Source organism: Heteronotia binoei, chromosome 6 (assembly GCF_032191835.1).
Source record: "Heteronotia binoei isolate CCM8104 ecotype False Entrance Well chromosome 6, APGP_CSIRO_Hbin_v1, whole genome shotgun sequence".
In the NCBI taxonomy this organism is placed as follows: domain Eukaryota; kingdom Metazoa; phylum Chordata; class Lepidosauria; order Squamata; family Gekkonidae; genus Heteronotia; species Heteronotia binoei.
The window spans coordinates 10,832,462-10,843,559 of record NC_083228.1 but is presented as its reverse complement, the minus strand read 5'-3'; the positions used below and the strand labels follow the sequence as shown (position 1 = coordinate 10,843,559).

At 46.4% G+C, this 11,098-nt stretch overlaps 1 protein-coding gene across 1 annotated transcript; it reads right to left on the bottom strand.

The window, feature by feature from the left end:
- Window positions 1-4,656: 4,656 nt before the first annotated feature.
- LOC132573286 (pulmonary surfactant-associated protein A-like) lies at window positions 4,657-10,480 on the bottom strand. The gene is made up of 4 exons (XM_060240790.1): window positions 10,306-10,480; window positions 7,961-8,080; window positions 6,168-6,245; window positions 4,657-5,073 (listed from the first exon to the last, which is right to left on the bottom strand). The coding sequence occupies exons 1-4, from the start codon at window positions 10,478-10,480 to the stop codon at window positions 4,697-4,699; spliced, it is 750 nt and encodes a 249-aa protein (XP_060096773.1). The 3' UTR covers window positions 4,657-4,696.
- Window positions 10,481-11,098: the final 618 nt, after the last annotated feature.

Genomic DNA, 11,098 nt, shown 5'->3' with positions numbered 1-11,098 from the left:
ACGTTTGCAGTTGACTCATCCCATAAATCTAAAAGAAGTAGTTCAGGAGAAAGAGGCAGTATTTGTGAAGTTATTAAAGAGATTTGTTGTAAAACATCCGACCAAAAATGTTGAATAAAGGGACACTCCCACCAGCAGTGAAAATATGTGCCAACAAGACCATAAATTCCATAAATATCCCGTGGGTGGCCAATCAGTCGTGGAAGTGCAGGGCATTTCCAGTGGCTTGTTTGGATGTAAACACAGTCATGCCAGATGTGATGTACTGCTGCCGACGGAGGGGCAGGGCCCACCCCCCAGCCCTGCCCCCCTGTGAAATTACGGTAGGTAATGGACTGGCAGGAAGAGGAGCTGGAGGCAGAGCTGTGCAGGGGAGAAAAGTCCCAAGGTGAGGCAAACCGATGAAACAGCCAAGAAAGACCCTTGAGGCAACGAACAGGTGAGGCTGACCTCAGGGTTTGATCAGGAGACGCCAAAGGCCACAGGATGGAACCAGTGAAGAGAAATCTACACTCCCATGTCAAGATGGCGGCATGCAGGAGAGGGGTGCACCAATATGAAGGGATTTATGGTGAAGCTGTTTTGTGGAAAGTAATCAAGGCAGGGTTAGCCAGGGCCTTCATGGTTAGGCAGTGGGTGGCCCGCAGGCAAGCCCAGCCCCTCATCCAATCCTGGGGCACATGATGGCATCCGAGTAAGGAGACAACCTTGGAATGGGTTCTGCAGCTGTTCTGACCCACTATGGCAGGGGACATGAAGGTCTATCATCTAGTCTGCCCCTGCTGCCTTTGGTTGTCACTCTTGAGTACCACCACATGCCCCACTGGAGCCGTTGCCAATATTTGTGGAGCCCTTCCATAGGGTAGCAAGAGACTTTGTATCTAATTTTTAGTTTAACTTATGAATGTAACTTAATTTATTTTAACTGTTTATAGTAATGATTGTCTTGTATTGTAACCATGGTACTTACCATGCCTTGTTAGCCGCCCTGAGCCTGCCTTTGGCGGGGGAGGGCGGGATACAAAAATAAATTTATTATTATTACTTTGTGAAGTAATTGCCTTAAAGGGCCTGAGGGGACAGTTTTGTGCTGGTATTAGTAGACTATGCTACCCACTTCTGGGAAGCCATCTCCCTGCATGAATAGACAGTTCTAGCTGGCCTGGTGTCAGGGGGGCATGGCCTGATATGCAAATGAGTTCCTGCTTGGCTTTTTTTCTACAAAAAAGCCCTGTGTGAAACAATGGTGATATCAGGGGGTGCGGCCTAATATGCAGATGAGTTCCTGCTGGGTTTTTCCCAGCAAAAAAGCACCCTGGTTTCAGGCCTTCCATCCAAGAAGCTGTTTCAGAACATTCATGGATGTAGGCCCTAAGCGCTATGGGCCATATTGTCCAGAGACTTGGGTGGTCTGTGGCAGGCACCTGCTGAGGAGCTGGAAACCTGTGTCTGGAACCTGCAAGGGATTCTGAGAAATATCCAGGAATGGGTCCATCAATACCTGACTGAGGCTCAGTGGACCCAAAACAAACGGTACAGCAGACAAGTCTGTGTGCCGGATCTGGCAGAGGGCTCACAAGAGCTGGCAGGAGTGTATCCCTTCTAGCAGAGAACAAACTTTTGTGGGGCCCCTCCCCATAGGGGCAATGGTTCAAATCAGCCAAGTCCAGACACACACCTAGAGGCTGCATGCTAATCTGCTGAAGGAACAGCAAGAGGAGACAGCATCATTCACTATAATGGAGTAGGCCCCTGATGTCCAGGAAATCCCTCAGTGGAATCAGGAAGGAACAAGCCTTCCAGAGGTAGCTCCAAGAAATGCCTATGCTACACCAGCAAGAGGAAGTGTAAGACTAGTGAGACTGATACCAAGGGGTATTTTTCACCTCTCCCGGGTGAAATTGCAGAAGTCGCTCATTAAACTGAGTCAAGTGATGAAGAAGCCCCATAGTCTCTGGCCCAGAAGACCTGGCGACCCAGTCCACCAGGAGATAAGACGCCATATTGAAACCGGGGGGTGACACAACCCCTCAGTCCATGAAGGAGCCCTATCGCTGGAGCCATATGTGTCTGAACTTCAGGGGGAGTGAAGAAAGAGGATCCTGATTTGATGCCTACCCCATAACCCAAGTACCACAGATGCTAGAAGGGTGAAGCATATCACATGACAACCCTAGATGTGCCCAAGAGCTACTGGCAAGTTCTACTCAGAGCCCAAGATAAAGAAAAGAAGGCCTTTTCCACACCAAGGGGACTGTACCCATTCATGACCATGCCCTTTGGGTTATGCAGAATGGATGCTACAGTGCAGTGATTGGTGGACCACTTACTTGACTATGCCAAGAGTACTTGGGCTGCCTACACAGACAGCATGGTGGCATTCAGCTGGTCACCTCCAGCAGGGGTCTTCAACCCCCGGTCCATGGACCAGTCCCTGTCTGTGGCCTGTTAGCAACTGGGCCATGAGTTGTATAATTATGTCATTATATATTACGATATAGTAATAATAAGATGACATTGGCTTTATATCCTGCCCTCCACTCTGAATCTCAGAGTGGCTCACAATCTCCTTTATCTTCCTCCCCCACAACAGACACTCTGTGAGGTGGGTGGGACTGAGAGAGCTCTCACAGAAGCTGCCCTTTCAAGGACAACTCCTGCCAGAGCTATGGCTGACCCAAGGCCATTCCAGCAGGTGCAAGTGGAGGAGTGGGGAATCAAACCCGGTTCTCCCAGAAAAGAGTTCACAAACCATCACACCCAAATAAAGTATCATCCTGAAACCATGGCCCCCACCCTGGTTCGCTGAAAAATTGTCTTCCAGAAAACTGGTCCCTGGTGCCTAAAAGGCTGAGGATCGCTGACCTACAGCATCTCAAAAACTTGCTAAATATAGTCTGTGTGACTGGGCTACACCTGAATGCCCATAAAGGTACCTGGGCTACCACATGGGAGATAGGGAGTCCAGCCAGTACAAGAGATGAGAAAGGCCCTCCAACAATTGCCCATGATCAAGAAACACTATTTTTTTTGGTGGTCAACACTACTGATTTTCTTGTTTTTGCTTCCTAGCTAAAACTGCATTGAAAAATCTTAGGAAAAAACTCTCGGTCAACTGGCATTATTTGCTCAAGGTTACTGAAAATCAAATGCTATTACTGTTTTACGTTGATACTAAAAGAACAGTCCCTGAAGAAAAAACAGAACACCCGCTATTCAACAAATAAATATCGGTAATATCCGCTATTAACTCTGATTTTGTCAGACAAGAATTCACAACCACTCTGGGAGATGTTCTTGCTTAGATGATTTTTTTATTTTATTTGAAGGAGCCTAGATAGAAGCACAGAAGAAAGATCTAATGTACAGCAATGTTCTGCTAAACCAGGTCGAGGCTTGGAGCCAGAAAGCCTCCAGTTTAAATCTTGCTTCAGTGAACTCACTGTGAACTCACAGTAGCCTCAGGCTAATGGGAGGAGAATTTCTTTTTCTAAAATCCCCCTTTTTAGGTAATGTACATGAAGGTTTTTAACACACCAAACCACTATGCCATTGCAAAGTATACATGTTTTCTAAATATTAAGAAATTTGACATTTGTATTGCAGGATCTGCTTCATTCTGACTGATGTTGGAGTGATGTCAACTTATACTGCAATAAACAAAATAGCTATCCCATGTTTCACACCCACTTTCAAAATATTGGAATATTCACTTGCGCATCACGTGTCTGCTCACGTGTAACACCAGCCTCAATTCTGAATGGATTTAAGTATACTGGAAATCAACATGGTCTAGCTGTAATTATCTGTAAATCATTACTTTAAATAGTTTGGAAGCAGCACTGGACTTTCTAAATTTTGGAAGCTTAAAAATCCCAATTTTGGTTGAATCTGCATGCCAGAATTTAGTTCGATGACATTCCATGAAAGCACTTTCCCTATGAAGAAAGGTTAAAATGCTTGGGGCTTTTTAGCTTGGAGAAGCGTCGACTGAGGGATGATGTGATAAGAGGTTTACAAGATTATGCATGGGATGGAGAAAGTAGAGAAAGAAGTCCTTTTCTCCCTTTCTCACAATACAACTTGTGGACATTCAATGAAATTGCTGAGCAGTTGGGTCAGAACTGATAAAAGGAAGTACTTCTTCACCCAAAGGGTGATTAACACGTGGAATGCACTGCCACAGGAGGTGGTGATGGATGCCAGCATAGCCAGCTTCAAGAGGGGATTGGATAAACATATGGAGCAGAGGTCCATCAGTGGCTAGAAGCCACAGCGTATTGTTGGTACTCTCTGTCTGGGGTATTCTTGGTGCTGGTGGGGGGCACAGTAGGTGGGCTTCTAGTGTCCTGGCCCCACTGGTGGACCTCCTGATGGCGCCTGGTTTTTTGGCCACTGTGTGACACAGAGTGTTGGACTGGATGGGCCATTGGCCTGATCCAACATGGCTTTTCTTAAAAGAGATTCTAAATTAAATGGGAACTGCAGAATATGTGATATGAATTTCACAGAGCCTAAATGTACAACCTTAAAACCAACCATAAATCCATTTGACATAAAAGTCTCACAATACAAGGATCCCCTGTGAGAAGCTACGATAATCAAATACCTTGGGTTACCCTCACAGAACTACAAATTCCAAGAAGCCATGACAGCTAAACTAATTTAGGCTTGTTACATAGATGAAGGGGCATGTTTAGAATTCACAAATGGTGAGGCGATACTGGTTGCACTTTTTATCATTCCACCCGCCGTCTGTGTACATCTCCACGCAGTTTTCGGCTCCTTTGCCATTCGGTTCGTAGCGACGCCAGTTTGTATAGTTCACAGACGACGTGTCCAAATAAAGGAATTCCCCTGGCACAGAGCCCTCCTTCACTCCCAGATAGGCGTATCGATTTCTCTCTTTCACAATACCTAGAACAGCTTCATTCTCTGCCTCGTTCCTGGGGGCTGCGACAGAACCCCCCGAATCTTGACACGTTTGGCGGGTGGTTTCAAAATCCACTTCATTCCCATTGGTAGCAAATATTTTGTCTCCAATTTTCCTTATCATTCCTTCTAAAGCAAGGACTGCAAATGAGAGAGGAAAAAAAAATCATCACTAACTGCTACAACTAATATTCTTACGGGCGCATACTGGTACTGTGGCCATCATGCCATTAAAATGCTGCGTCACTACATCAAATAGCAGAAGTGACTTGCCGGACTACATCCCAGCTCCTACCACTGAGCATCACTAAAGAGGACAGGGGATGTCACACCCTTCCCAGAGGGTGTCAAGAGAAAGTGACATCATCATGCTGCTGAGGGGACATCACTGAAGAATGTGCAGGCACACATGGAACTGCTGAGTGACTAGCAGAACCTGGCTCCAGGAAGTGACATCATCACGCTGTGCCAACACTTCCCCCTCTGATAAACCGGTTTTTGCATTGTTAATGGGCCTGGCTGACTACTGTGAATCAGAAAAGAAATACCTGGGGACACCAGGGGAAACAAAAGCTCTCTCTCTCAAATAGGCTTCCCAATCCCCAGGTCCTAGCGGGGGATCCCCTGGTTTTACAGGCTTCCCCCCTCCCCCAGCCAGCTGGCCGGCGGGGGAAGCTCCACCCCCACAGCTGTTATGCACCTCCAGGAACGATTCCCATAGGGAATGATGGGGAATTGAGCCGCGGGTGTCAGGGGCTCTGGGAAGGCTGTTTTTTGAGGTAGAGGTGCCAAATTTTCCGTATAGCATCTAGTGCCTCTCCCCAAAATACCTCCCAAGTTTCAAAAGGATTGGACCAGGGGGTCCAATTCTATGAGCCCCCCAAAAAGGTGCCCCTATCCTTCATTATTTTCTATGGAAAGAAGGCATTCTAAAAGGTGTGCTGTCCCTTTAAATGTGATGGCCAGAACTCCCTTGGAGTTCAATTATGCTTGTCACACCCTTGCTCCTGGCTCCGCCCCCAATGTCTCCTGGCTCCACCCCCAAAGTCCCCAGATATTTCTTGAATTGGACCTGGCAACCCTACTCTCAAATCATTTTCCAGTCCCCTTAAAAACTCTTACGTGTCTACAGACAAGCCTACTGAACTAGGGATAAAATAAGGATTTTCCAGCTAAGGTTCTTCTTTACCTGTATTTTAAACAGGTATGAAAGATAACGAAATTGGAACAGTTACCTCCTTCGAGACGTAGGACCTTCTGCTTCATATCTCTGAGGATTTTCTGCACTTCTGGGTCAAGAGAAGCAGGAAGACCTGCAAAGCAGTGTGATAGGAAAGGACAGTGAAATTCAGTGACATTTCTAGCCACTGCCAGGGTCGGCACATCCATTAGGCCCGCGGTCCCCAACCCCCGGTCCATGGCCTGTAAGCAATCGGGCCGTGAGTTGTATTGTTATTTCATTATATATTACAATGTAGTAACAATAAAAATAATAAGACGACATTGGATTTATATCCTATCCTCCACTCCAAATTTCAGAGTCTCAGAGCAGCTCACAATCTCCTTTACCTTCCTCTCCCACAACAGACACCCTGAGAGGTGGGTGGGGCTGGAGAGGGCTCTCACAGCAGCTGCCCTTTCAAGGACAGAGTCTCAGAGCGGCTCACAATCTCCTTTACCTTCCTCTCCCACAACAGACACCCTGTGAGGTGGGTGGGGCTGGAGAGGGCTCTCACAGCAGCTGCCCTTTCAAGGACAGAGTCTCAGAGCGGCTCACAATCTCCTTTACCTTCCTCCCCAACAACAGACACCCTGTGAGGTAAATGAAGATATTGGATTTATATCCTGCCCTCCACTCCAAATGTCAGAGTCTCAGAGCAGCTCACAATCTCCTTTACCTTCCTCTCCCACAACAGACACCCTGTGAGGTGGATGGGGCTGAGAGAGTTCTCACAGAAGCTGCCCTTTCAAGGACAACGCTTGCAAGAGCTATGGCTGACCCAAGGCCATTCCAGCAGCTGGAAGTGAAGTAGTGAGAAATCAAACCCGGTTCTCCCAGATTAAGAGTCTGCACACTTAACCACCATGCCATACTAATACAAATTAGGAAATGCTGATGACTGAAACTGCGACCTCCTGCATGCAAAGCAGAGGCTCTACCACTGACCTACGGCCCCTCCCCATAAGCATATAAGTTCTAAATTTTTAATTTCTGGAACATGGTTTCATCTCAGAATGTCAGACTGCGCACAAGTGGTCATCAGACTTTCCAGAGCAGAGATCCACTTTAACCCCTAGGGGGCAGCATGGAACCAACAAAGCTGCAAGCACAAGGGCACCAATGTCATGTGACAGGAAGACGGGAAGTGCGACGCATCATGGCACAGTAGAAAACACATTGAGGTGCAGTTTTTTTAAAGCGAACCCCACCCCCAGTTTTGGGACTAGTAAATCCAAAGAGACTTTCTGGTCAGATCATATGAGAACGGATGGAAGAAACAGGAAATTGTGAAGAACAGATTAATAAACTTGTCCCTTGAAACACACCAAAAACATCAATGTTATTTCTACTTCAACTTAGCTACAGTTGGCCCTTCGTATCCATTTTAATTTTTGTCAGGAAAAAGGTATGGCAAAGCATAATATAAAATCCAGGTTTGCTGTTGCGTACATAATACGTAATGCTTGCAATTTTTAGCATCATTTTCAAATCTCGGGCTGTTGAGAATTCCTTGAAGAATATTCCCTCTTGCCTTAGGAAAGGCAGAGAAAACTAGTTCCTGAAGGGCTCAGAGAGGGAAGAATAATTAACTTTCCATGTGATAAACATAATGCATTGGTCAGGTTCTGATTCTAATCCATATTACAAAGTCTGCATAAGCAATGGTCTTCATTCTACACATTAGGAAGAGCACTGGGTATTCCTTGCATTGGTGGTGTTGATGATGGTACACAGAAGTTATCCAGGATGCCTGGGTATTACTGTACTCTAAGCACAATGCCAAATGTTTTGGGAGTTTTTTTTTACCTTGTGGTCCAGGTTCCCCTCTGTCTCCCTTCTTGCCTGGCTCCCCTTTTTTCCCTTCTGGGCCAGGCAGTCCATCTCTTCCTGAAGCACCTGGCAAGCCATTAGGGGGCCCTATGGGACCTGGAAAAATAGACAACAACAAAGCGTGCAATTAACTCTTCTCCACAATACACGGTGAGAAAAGCAAAGGAAATAGCAGTAATAAATCATTGACACTTATTAATACAGTCTCTCCTCTTAGTGGCCAGATACAAAAATGTGGACATGAATCTATCAGCGCAACTTCTGGGGGCAAGACCTCTAAAACTTGCTGATTGGACAGCATCCCTGTCAGTTATATTATCTGCTAAGTCACCCTCATCTCCCCTTCCTCTGACCACTGTGAACATGAAACTGATTTTTTTTTAAAATATTACTAATATCCTCGACTGAACAGCAACGATTATTCTTACAGTTTTTCAATTTGGATTCATGTAATTGTGAATATTAACCCCCATGCACTCTGCATACTAAAGCTGTAAAAACTGCGCCACCTGACTCTTAAATAAACTTGCATCCCTGCCAGTATACATCAGTATGCTTAGACACGATGAGTACTTTTCAGTTGTTCACCTCACGTTTTCAGCTCAGAAGGATAACTTAACTTCCACAATTTGTTGGATCCACGTGGGCAGCCGTGTTGGTCTGAAGCAGTTGAACAAAGCAGGAGTCAAGTGGCACCTTTAAGACCAACCAAGTTTTATTCAGAACGTAAGCTTTCGTGTGCTCTCTAAGCACATTTCATTGGACGAGGGGGTCAGGTATTGTGGGCTGAAATACAAGCAGTTTGTTGATTAAGCATGCAGGCTGATCACATGATAGACCATAAAAGGTAATAAAGTCCTCTGCCAATTGGTGTTTCTGTATGGCTATCCAGACCAAATGGCCAAGCCACACTGGTTTATCATGTGATCAGCCTGCATGCTTAATCAACAAACTGCTTGTATTTCAGCCCACAATACCTGACCCCCTCGTCTGATGAAGTGTGCTTAGAGAGCGCATGAAAGCTCATGTTCTGCATAAAACTTGGTTGGTCTTAAAAGGTGAAACTTGACTCCTGCTTTGTTCCAATTTGTGCGTGTGTGCACGTGTGTGTATAATTGCTTACCGATGCCATCTTACTATTTCTTTTTAAAGTTAGATGTCCTAGGCTAGCCTGATCTCATAAAATCTTGGGAGCTAAGCTGCGTTGGCCTTGGAAGGGAGACCACCAAGGAAGTCCAGTGTGGCTACACAGAGGTAGGCAATGGCCAAGCGCCTATGAGCATCTCTTGCATTGAAAACCCTGTGGGGCTGCCATAAGTCGGTTCTGACTAGAAAGCACTTTCCACCACCATATGGACATCCTTCCCCCTCCACCATATAGACATCCTTCCCCCCCCATACAGGTATCCTGATGTATTTGATTCAATTTCCCCCCTTGTATCCATAAACTGCAGATACTGTTCTGGCCAGAGGTTTGTAACCAGACTTACAAGTTTGGGAAGAAAGGACTATTCTTCTGACTTTCATATACATGTGAAATATGTATCTATAGGCAGGTCTTATCTTAGAGAATTCCAGTTTTGCCAAGCAAGACGTTAACACAGAGGATTTCTCAGAATCAGAGTTGCTGCCCAATTCTAGGATGCCTATAAGCTTCTCTGAATACTATTTATTTGCTCACTAGAAATATCCATAAGGGAGGCTGAGCGCAGAAGAATAGATGCTTTCGAGCTGTGGTGCTGGAGAAGAATCTTGAGAGTCCCTTGGATAAGATCAACTCAGTCAGTCCTCAGGGAAATCAACCCTGACTGTTCCCTGGAAGATCAAATGCTGAAGCTGAAGCTCAAATCCTTTGGCCACCAAATAAGAACGGAGCCCTCACTGGAGAAGACCTGAGGCTGGGCAAGACAGAAGGCAAAAGAAGAGGGAAAGGAAAGGACCCCTGTGCAAGCACCAGTCATTCCCAATTCTGGGGTGACGTTGCTTTCACAACGTTTTCACGGCAGACTTTTTACGGGGTGGTTTGCCATTGCCTTCCCCAGTCAGCTACACTTCCCCCCCAGCAAGCTGGGGACTCATTTTACCGACCTCGGAAGGATGGAAGGCTGAGTCTATCTGGGTCCGGCTACCGGGGGATGGCAAAAGAGGAGATGGCCGGACAGCGTTACTGATGTAACAAACACGCATTTGAGCAGACTTCGGAGGATGGTAGAAGACAGGAGGGCCTGGCGTGACTTGGTCCGTGGGGTCGCAAAGAGCCGGACTCGACTGCGCGACTGAACAACAAAAGAAATATCCAGCATTGCGTATCAAACAATTACCTGGTGGTCCTGGGTCGCCTTTCATACCATCCCTTCCATCTCTCCCAGGCAATCCGTTCGCTCCTGGCGTCCCAGGGATCCCTGCAGCCCCTGCACACTTGTCCTCCCCGTGACACGGCAGGGAAAACACAGCCATTGCTACCACGACATAGAGCAGTTGGTCCAATAGCCTCATTTCCGATCAGTTCTGGGGAGGGGGAAGTATATGCATTTAACCTATGCCATCACAACACTCTTAGCCCCGAAGGAGGGACGGTGGCTCAGTGGTAGAGCGTCTGCCTGGTAAGCAGAAGGTCCCAGGTTCAATCCCCGGCATCTCCAACTAAAAATGGTGCAGGCAAGTAGGCATGAAAAACCTCAGCTTGAGCCCCTGGAGAGCCGCTGCCAGTCTGAGAAGACAATACTGACTTTGATGGACCGAGGGTCTGATTCAGTATAAGGCAGCTTCATATGTTCATATGAATGTACCATATTTCCCCTTTAAAACATGCCCTGACCTAGGTAGCCCCGGCTAGCCTGAGTGCATCAGAAGCTCAACAGGCCCTGCCCTGGTTTACTTGAATGTGAGACCACCAAAGAAGTCGAGGGAAAGCAACGGCAAACCACCTCCGAATGTCTCTTGAACTACAGGCTCACCATAATTCAGCTATGGCTTGACAGCACTTTCTACTGCCGCCCGTTGAAATATTGTAGAGGAAAAGCATTGATCCTTAATTCTAAAGGCGAAATATATATATATTTTTCCTACGTCCAACTTTCTTCTCTTCGTACACTCTTCCTGATCGCATCAGTG